Source organism: Lampetra fluviatilis, chromosome 26, assembly GCF_964198595.1.
Source record: "Lampetra fluviatilis chromosome 26, kcLamFluv1.1, whole genome shotgun sequence".
NCBI classification, from domain to species: domain Eukaryota; kingdom Metazoa; phylum Chordata; class Hyperoartia; order Petromyzontiformes; family Petromyzontidae; genus Lampetra; species Lampetra fluviatilis.
The window spans coordinates 11628424-11638550 of NC_136300.1; the positions used below are offsets into that span (position 1 = coordinate 11628424).

Consider the following 10127-nt stretch of genomic DNA (forward strand, 5'->3'; position numbering starts at 1 on the left):
CCTAGCCAACAATTAAGAGTTCTCATGGGGAAATGGTCGACTCGATAGGGCACCACCCCCGCACCCATGGTGACTTGCCTCCCCCCAAACTTTAACATCGCTGCCACAAACCCGTTGACAATTACAGTGCGAGTCTGACCCCAGACGAACACCGACATTTAAAATGGTCTCCTTCTGCTGCACCACCATCTCCCAAATCCTTAACACCCCCACCACCCCCCAACCACCTCCCGCCCACCAACCTCCACCCTCTCTTCAGGATCAAAACGTCGCCCCCAGAGCGCCGCGGTCCCAGGTGATGAGCAGCGTCCGCTTCAAAAACGGCGCTCTCCTACGGCCGTTGTGACCTATGTGAACCGAGCAGAGGTCATCAGCCCCCTCCAACACCCCCCCACCCGGGGTCACCACCAGTCTCACTCAGTGGAGGGGGGGAAGCAGCACGACGTCACTACAAGCTGCCTCAACCTCGATTCTCTCTCAATCCTCCTCCGCCTGGCTCCCTGAAATCGTGGGGGGCCCTTCTCCTTCTTCTTCTGCCGCTGCTGTTTGGGCATCCTGGGGGGCCGGCGTTGTTCCGGACGGAGCGTCCGAAGCAGGACTTGGGTCCCGCGGCGGGGGCTGGGCCTCGGTGGCAAGCGGCGGGCCGTCCGGGAGGATGGGGGGGGACCGACGCGAGAACGGCGATCGGTTGGGGCGAGCCACTGCTTGCGGGCGAGCCACTGCTTGCGGGCGGGCCACTGCTTGCGGGCGGGGGAGGCGGGGGCCCCGACTGGGGAGGCGCTGGCACGAGCGGTGGCGGCGTGAGGGGGGGCAGCTCGGGCGGCGCGGGAGGGAGCAGCGGCGCCAGGGGGGCGATGATGGCCTCCACGTCCAAGCGGCCGAGGTGGCCCAGGCGCGAGAGATGGGCCAGCGAGACACCTGCAAGCAAGCAGACGGCAGGCACACGGGGACACGGTGAACATGGGAGACACGGAGACAGGGGTACATAAGGGACACGGGGACACGGAGACACGGGGAACACAGAGACACGGAGGCACCGGCACACGGGGACACGAGCAGAGCACCACTCAGCATTCCGCCCAGGCCTCGGGGAGAGCTCACACATGGCTTAGAGAGCGATTTGTGTACGGCACGGAGGGAAGTGGGACCTGCCAGGGGAATGCGGAATTTACAACCGGTGGCTCGGAACCAACTATGGTGACGAATGCTGCCCGGCAATCGACACAGATTACCAGCGTCTGACTGTGGTCAGACGCTGGTAATCTGTACACAGGCGTGTGCACAGTAGTGCATGTGTGCGTGTACGGGTGCGTGAGCGGGCGTGTGTGCGTGTATGGGTGCGTGAGCGGGCGTGTGTGCGTGTATGGGTGCGTGAGCGGGCGTGTGTGCGTGTACGGGTGCGTGAGCGGGCGTGTGTGCGTGTACGGGTGCGTGAGCGGGCGTGTGTGCGTGTATGGGTGCGTGAGCGGGCATGTGTGCGTGTATGGGTGCGTGAGCGGGCGCGTGTGCGTGTATGGGTGCGTGAGCGGGCGTGTGTGCGTGTATGGGTGCGTGAGCGGGCGTGTGTGCGTGTATGGGTGCGTGAGCGGGCGTGTGTGCGTGTACGGGTGCGTGAGCGGGCGTGTGTGCGTGTATGGGTGCGTGAGCGGGCGTGTGTGCGTGTACGGGTGCGTGAGCGGGCATGTGTGCGTGTACGGGTGCGTGAGCGGGCGTGTGTGCGTGTACGGGTGCGTGAGCGGGCGTGTGTGCGTGTATGGGTGCGTGAGCGGGCGTGTGTGCGTGTACGGGTGCGTGAGCGGGCGTGTGTGCGTGTATGGGTGCGTGAGCGGGCGTGTGTGCGTGTATGGGTGCGTGAGCGGGCGTGTGCGTGTATGGGTGCGTGAGCGGGCGTGTGTGCGTGTACGGGTGCGTGAGCGGGCGTGTGTGCATGTATGGGTGCGTGAGCGGGCGTGTGTGCGTGTATGGGTGCGTGAGCGGGCGTGTGTGCGTGTACGGGTGCGTGAGCGGGCGTGTGTGCGTGTATGGGTGCGTGAGCGGGCGTGTGTGCGTGTACGGGTGCGTGAGCGGGCGTGTGTGCGTGTACGGGTGCGTGAGCGGGCGTGTGTGCGTGCGTGTATGGGTGCGTGAGCGGGCGTGTGTGCGTGTACGGGTGCGTGAGCGGGCGTGTGTGCGTGTACGGGTGCGTGAGCGGGCGTGTGTGCGTGCGTGTATGGGTGCGTGAGCGGGCGTGTGTGCGTGTATGGGTGCGTGAGCGGGCGTGTGTGCGTGTACGGGTGCGCGAGCATGTGGGGATTGGTTGATGTAGACGTCAGCGCACGGCGCTATGAACCCGGCGACCCGAGTTCGATTTTCCGCTCACCATCAATAATAATGGCGAATATTTGAACCGGTCCTGGTTTTACCCTACATCCACTCCATTTTAAATGAGTGTGTCATCAACATCGTCATTGGGGAGACAAAGGCGGACGGGCGGGCGTGGTACTCGCCACGCCCCACCTCTTATCGTTGCCCGCTAACGGCACTTGCCCCGGACATCTTGCTAGAGGCGACGCGGCTTGATCTATGTCTATGTGTGTGTGTGCGTGGGTGTGTGCGTGGGTGTGTGCGTGGGTGTGTGCGTGGGTGTGTGCGTGGGTGTGTGCGTGGGTGTGTGCGTGGGTGTGTGCGTGGGTGTGGGCGTGGGTTTGTGCGTGGGTGTGTGCGTGGGTGTGTGCGTGCGTGGGTGCGTGCGTGTGTGCGTGGGTGTGTGCGTGGGTGTGTGCGTGCGTGGGTGCGTGCGTGGGTGCGTGCGTGGGTGCGTGCGTGGGTGTGTGCGTAGGTGTGTGCGTGGGTGTGTGCGTGGGTGTGTGCATGGGTGTGTGCGTGGGTGTGTGCGTGAGTGTGTGCGTGCGTGCGTGTGTGCGTGTGTGCGTGGGTGTGTGCGTGGGTGTGTGCGTGGGTGTGTGCGTGGGTTTGTGCGTGGGTGTGTGCGTGGGTGTGTACGTGGGTGTGTGCGTGCGTGCGTGGGTGCGTGCGTGGGTGTGTGCGTGCGCGTGCGTGTGCTTGCCCCCCACCGAGTGCGCGTGCGAGCTCCGCGGGGGGGAACAGTGCCTGCAGGCAGCGGTCGAGGTGCGGCGCCAGCTCCCGCGCCAGCGCAGCGCAGAAGCGCGCGAACAGCTCCGCCTCGCGGGTGCTCATCGCCGGCTCCTCCGCGCGGTGGAATGCCAGCACCGCGTCCACCGCCTGCCCACAGCACAAAGACAACAATCCCCCGTGTAGCTTCAACGGACTGTTGGGGCAAGTGCTGTTACATCGGCGGCGAGTCACGCCTATGAAGGCCGGCAAGGCGCCGCATTTGAGGTAGAGTCGACCTTGGGGAGGCCCGGGACCGGTCCAGATAATCGTCACCGGTGTTGACCGTGAGCGGGAATTGAACTCGGGTCGCCGGGTGAGTAGCACAGTGCAGCGCTGACTGCTGCGCTTAATGCACACAAAAGACGAAGATCACCCGTATGAGCTTAACAGACTGTTGGGGCAAGTGCTGTCAGCGAGTGGCGCTTATGAAGGCCGGCACGCCACACGAGGGGGTGCGTGGCCAGCACCATGCCCGGCCGCCTTTGTCTCCCCAGTGGCGATGTTAACACATCTCACCAGGTACTCATTTGAGGCTGAATCAACCTAGGGGAGGACTAGGACTGGTTCAGATAATCGTCACCGGTGTTGGCCGTGAGCGGGAATTTAACTCGGGTCGCCGGGTTCGTAGCGTAGCGTGCCAACCGCGACACTGCCGCTCCCCACACACACGCGCACAAATAGAGATCCCCGTATCATCTTAAGACTAAACACTCTTCTCCAAGAGTGTTTGGCACGTGGTAAGAAACTGCCCAGAGAACAGCCATGCACACGAGCTGGCTAACATTCAGAGCACCAAGCAGACGTACTCGAAGCCCATGCCTACAACACCTGGTGTTCCTGGGCAGCCTCTCCATCCGAGTGTAAACCGGGCTCACACTTTACGCGGCTTCCAAGGATCTGACGAGATCATTCGGTAACTTCTGGGTGGCACAACAGTTGGTGAGACAGCGGGGTTGAGAGGCGAGGTCACGCTAGCGTAAATACGAGACACATCTGACCAAGAACCGCAGATTGATCATTGAGCCGAGGACGGCCGGACGGAGCCCAACTCTGAAACGTTTCTTTCAGAATACATTTTCCGTTAGGAGCGGCATTCCTCCTTACGAGGACACAGGAAATTGCGCATCTAAAATTAGAACATTACCGACGACGACTGGCAGGCGGCAGCAGCAACAGCGGTGAGGTGTGATGGCATCATCAGAATTGGCAATCGCGGCCTCCTAACTTTACAAACCGCATGACCCCGACACACAAATGTCGATGTCCTCCCTCCGACTCTCGTCCCAGAGGACTGACACGAACCGACGGCTCGGAGGGGCGGCCTTAACCCACAGCAGTGGACCGATCACGGCCGGTGACGAGTGTGGAATGCCCACACCTGCCTTGCAGAATTCGTCTGAGCTCGTGTCACCTGCTTTAAATAAAGGGGGCGATTGCTGGAAGTACAGTGCAGTCTCGCGGCTTCACAGAACCCAGGGGCCGTTGACAGTCCAGCTTTGATCCAAATCAATGCCGGTATTTCTTTTTTCCCCTCCGAGCGCATAAACAGCCGGGCGGGAGTCTGCCGAGCGGCCGGCGCTGCCAAGACGCGTTCCGTAAACAGTGTCGGAATGTCATGGCAATCGCGGTCAATACGATCGCTTGTGAGGTGCGGGCACGTGCACACAGCGGCGCCCGGCACCTTCAGCTGCCAGTCGGCCCTCTGAGCGACTCAAACCCCTCGTGAAAAGATGCCCTCCCTTTCTACGTGAGCCGTGTCCTCTCTCAAAGGGGTCGGAGACTACGGCCTCCTTCCTTCCATTTAGCTCTGTCCATAATATTACTCTTCGGTTTGTTAGTCTAAGGGCAGTGTTCATCTAAGGGCAGTGTTAATCTATGGGCAGTGTTTGTCTATGGGCAGTGTTAGTCTAAGGGCAGTGTTCATCTTAGGGCAGTGTTCATCTAAGGGCAGTGTTAGTCTAAGGGCAGTGTTAGTCTACAGGGAGTGTTAGTCTGTGGGCAGTGTTAATCTATGGGTAGTGTTAGTGTATGGGCAGCGTTTGTCTATGGGCAGTGTTAGTGTATGGGTAGTGTTTGTCTATGGGCAGTGTTAGTCTAAGGGCAGTGTTAGTCTATGGGCAGTGTTTGTCTACAGGGAGTGTTAGTCTGTGGGCAGTGTTAATCTATGGGCAGTGTTAATCTACGGGGAGTGTTAGTCTATGCGCAGTGTTTGTCTATGGGCAGTGTTAGTGTATGGGTAGTGTTAGTCTATGGGCAGTGTTAGTCTATGGGCAGTGTTAATCTATGGGCAGTGTAAGTCTAAGGTCAGTGTTAGTCTATGGGCAGTGTCAGTCAATGGATAGTGTTAGTCTATGGGCAATGTTAGTCTACGGCCACGTGCAGCATAACCACCAACGCCTGGCATTTCAATTACACACGAAAACCACGCCGAGTCTCCCGCACTGACCCAGCGTGGTGAAGTATGGTCAAATACGACCCGTACGGCTTGTGGGAGGCCCTCATCCAGCAGCGGAAAGACAATAGGTCTGGAACATCATTCACCCTTTCCGAAACGTCTGCAAGTTGCAGGTGGAGTCCCATTCACCACTGAATCTCGGAACGTGCACGCGGTTAGTGTTAATTTCAGTTAGAGAGGCATAGCGCTGCTGTCTTTAAATACATTGTACTCACCGCAGAGAACTGTCGCCACACGACCGAACTCTACGATAGCTGGTGCCAAACTGTGCCACACGCCCTCCCGCATGGCCTTTTACTTACGATGTACGCACATGCATGTCGTCGCAATGGTACATGCACATCATCGCAACAAGGGTGAACCAGGAGCCGTCTGTTTGAGAGCAGTTCAGCCTGGACTCTCCCTACGAGCCCCTGGCTTTTCCAGCATTTGCCATTTACCGGCACCGCAGACGCAATCCAATTGTCACGTACGCGCTCGACCTAACGTAGTTTACAAGTCAACGTGCAAATGCACACCTGCCATCTGCCGTTGGCAGACCCCCTGCCAGGCTGTGGGTGATGCGACCATGTGGGCTGCTGTTCGTCAGCACCGGGATTGGGCGAGCGTTGTTTGCTGCGAGAGTGTCAGGAGTGCAAGGACAGCGGTGGCAGCGGTGGCAAGTGAGATCTGAACCAGCCGGTCCCGACAGCCACCACCCTCCACTAGCAGCGGCTTTGTACACACGTCCCGACCTCACCTCAACCTACACCCCAACCTCACCCCGACCATACCACCTCACCCACACCCCAACTACACACCAACCACAGCCTGACTGCACTCACATCGACCCAACCCCCAACCTCACCCACACCCCGACCTCACCTTGACCACACCTCAACCTCACCTCAACTACCCCCCTCACCGCCCCAAACCACACCCACACCCCGACCTCACCCCAACCAGCGTGGCCTCCACGCAGGCCCCAACATCCTCCGCCAGCGCGAGCGGGCAGCACAGCCGCAGCTCGTTGAACGCCGCCAGGACGTTGTTGAGGAAGTACGCCAGCGGCGGGAAGTCCATGAGCGTCGCCGGCGGCTGCAACAACGCTCCGGCCTGCTGCGAGGTTGCCGCACCCTGGGCGCCAACCCCTCTCTCCGGGCGGATTCCCGCGCCGCCCGTCAGCTTGAGCGGCGTCGCCACGAGCGTGTAGGCGTCCATGTCGTCCCGGAACGCGTCGCCCGCCTCGGCCAGCGCCCGCGCCAGCGCCTCGCGTGCCGCCTCCTGGAAGAGCGGCGCCAGCAGCGCGCGGAAGTCGGCGCCCACGCGCCCGAACGACAGGCCGAAGTAGAAGCACTGGCCCACGAGGGCGTCGAGACGCGGGCCCACGCCGGCGCGGAGGGCCGCGCGCAGCGTCGCGAGGAAGTCCGCCACCTTGCGCGCCACCCACGCGTGGAAGAGGGCCCCCTCGCGGGCCGGGTCCCGCTCGCCGACGCCGCCGCCCGACGACGAAGCCTCGTGCGGCGCGTCGTCGTCGGCGAAGACGGCGCGGTACTGCGTGACGACGTCGAAGAGGTGCACGCGGCAGGCCTCCACCGTCTTGGCGACGTGGGCGTAGGGGTCGTCGCGCGGCAACGCCGACAGCACCGCGGCGAGCCAGGCGTCGCGCGCCTGCAGGAACTTGAGGCGCAGCTCGGCCTCGGAGAAGGCGCGCATGCGGCGCAGGTAGCCCACGGCGCGGAGGCACGCGGGCAGCGCCAGCGCCGTGCGCAGCTGCTGCAGCAGCTGGCTGAGCATGAGCTGCGCGGAGGCGCGCACCTCGCTCACGATGGCGGCCACCACGGGGATGGAGGCGTGGCGCTTCTCAAGGCGCTTCACGTACCTGCGTGGAGGTGGACAGCGGCGGGGGGAGGGTGGGGGGTCAGCGGTGGGGTCAGCGGTGGGAATCAAGCTCAGCCGCGACCGGCGCTCGGAGTTGGGCTGATGTCATTAGGGTGGCCGGATAATGTGGCGATGCTGCTTCTGCTGCGTTGGCAGAGGTGCACAAACAACAAACAAACCTCCAACACATTCGTCAACAACACTGTGTATGGCCTTCAAATGAAAACAACAAGTATATGGCTATAATAGGCGACGTTTCGGGTAGTAGACATTCTTCCGAGCACACAAAGAGAGCGGCAGCCGGAGAGGAGACACGGGCAGGGTGGTGGATGAGTCGGGAGACTGCACTTGGATCCACCGTGGAGGCTCCGTGCGAGGTGACCAGGTCAGGTCACCAGGTCGGGGAGTCGAGGCACCAATTCAGAATGGTCACCTCTACTCACGGTGGGGAGGGGGTGGTGGGGGTCACGTAGACTCGCGCGGGGGGGTTGGGGTCACGTAGACTCGCGGGTAGGGGGGTCACGTATAATTGCGGGGTGGGGGTCACGGATACTCGCGGGGGGGGTGGGGGTCACGTGCACTCGCGCGGGGGGTGGGGGTCACGTATACTCGCGGGGGGGGGGGGGGTGGAGGTGTGGGTGGTGACCTACTCGAGCAGCTCCAGGGCCTCGTCGTAGTAGGCGTTGCGCACGCACGTGTCCATGAGCTGCGGCGCCTCGAGCAGCTCCAGCAGCTCGGTGTGGCGGCCCAGCGTCAGCGCGTTCGTGCGCCGCTGGGCCCCGAGGCCTTCGGCGTCGCGCGCGAAGCGTCGGCAGCGCTCGCCGAAGGCGGGCAGCTTGTCGAGCAGGGCCCCCAGGCGCTCCTCCACGTCGCCGAAGTCGCGCAGCACCCGCGCCGAGCACTCGGCCGTCTGCACGAAGGTGCCGTGGTCGTGGTAGGCGAGCTCGCGCGTCTGCTGCTGGACGCGGCCTCGCTCCTCGGCGAGGCGCTCCGGCTCCCGCCGCAGCCACTCGACCCCGTGCGAGCTCAGCTCGCGCAGGTAGAGGCCCACGTCGCCGCTGTCGCGCCAGCCCGCCGGCAGCGAGTCGCCGAGCAGCGAGGCGAGCGAGTCGAGCTCGTCCTCGACCTCGTCCTCAATCGCCGTGGCCATGGTCCGAGGCGCGCGGTGGCGGCGGTGGGTTTCTTCCTGGCGAAAAGCGTTTGAAAAGCGTACAGCGTATTAGCGCGGCTAGCCGTGTCGACGCCTCCCATTGGTCGATGCTGAGCGCGTGCTGCGGCGCGACCCAATCAAAAGAGCCGACACGGCGGGAGTCGCCTATGCGGACTGTGGAATGTGAAGGCGGATCTGGCCACGGTGGCAATGTTTATTAAAGTTGCCGCCCGGGTCCCCGCGGTTTGCGTTGTGGTTGCCACCTGTCCCGGGGTTTAACCCGAGCAGTCCGGGAACTGGTGTTTGTGTGGGAGGAATTTGTTTGTTCCGAGATCTGGTGGTGGTCCTGCATTGTGTCGAGCTTCTCATTACCGTTTAGCGCACTATGTTTAATGTGAAAGTACGGTACAGTACCACGTTTTATTTTGGTCAGTGTTAAAGGTGGTAAGGGTCAGTGGGCGGGGCTAGAGATGAAATTTGCATGTAAATGTAAGATCGGAGAAATCTTGACAAACGAAGTTGTGGGAGTGGCCATTGTATTGTGAGAGAATAGCATGTCAATGTAAGAAATTTGCTTGTAAATGTAAGATCGGAGATAGCTCGGAAAGAGCCATCGCCACATGGAGGAGGCAACGGATGGCAAGCCGCCATGCAAAGATAACCTGATTTCCAAGTTCAACCGCCTTTCCAAGAAGCCAGATCCATACATTTAAAAGTTATATGGTGACAAGATTGTTATCAATCAGAGCAACAGCCCAATTTCCGACAGCCTAAAATTTGTTTTAGCTAAAGGGTTGAATTTCTCAGTCACCTCTAAACACATCCCAGTTGATGATATAATTGACCAGTGCCCTTAAGGGTTTGGGACACATTCCTGCAGACGTAGCAATCCTCAAAAATGCTAAGACACATATTAGCAACATCAGCAAGGATGAGCGCCTTAAGCTTTCTCAACTAAAAAAGAGAGATGAAATAGTCATCCTCTCAGCCGACAAGGGCAATGCCACTGTCATCATGGACAAAACCACATACAATAACACAATTCAGGACCTTCTTAATGATGGCAGCTATACCAAAATCAATAGAGATCCTACCAACCGCCTGGTTACAAAAACAAATAACATCATGACTGATTCAACATCTTTAATCGAACCAACCAAGTGGCTTTCCTTAAAACCCTCTGCTGCTGGACCACCCAGCTTTTATGGCTTACCAAAAATCCATAAAGAAGGTACACCACTCCGTCCTATCGTCTCCACTATGAGCTCACCCATCTACAAACTGACCCGATTTATGTCTGAGACCTTGTAACCATTCACTGGTAAGACCACCTCAGCTGTACTTAACTCAGCTCACTTGATATCTTCAATAAAGAAAATCTCACTATCTCCAGGTGATTTGCTTGTCAGTTTCGATGTGGTGTCTTTATTTACCAAAGTTTATGTGCCTGACACCATTACAATCATTGAAGATTTGGTTCAACAAAGACTGAATGCTGATGTACCGGCCCTGGTTAGACACTGCCTCACCAACACTTACTTCACCTGG

The 10127-nt window shown here is 60.1% G+C and overlaps 1 protein-coding gene across 1 annotated transcript; it reads right to left on the reverse strand.

Annotated features, from left to right (window-relative positions):
- Window positions 1-236: 236 nt before the first annotated feature.
- Window positions 237-8644, reverse strand: COG8 (component of oligomeric golgi complex 8). Its single transcript, XM_078868779.1, is given in 5 exon segments — window positions 237-663; window positions 665-918; window positions 3054-3222; window positions 6506-7430; window positions 8080-8644. Coding segments are annotated over 5 exon segments (2034 nt in total). The 5' UTR covers window positions 8580-8644; the 3' UTR covers window positions 237-477.
- Between the last annotated feature and the right edge of the window lie 1483 nt (window positions 8645-10127).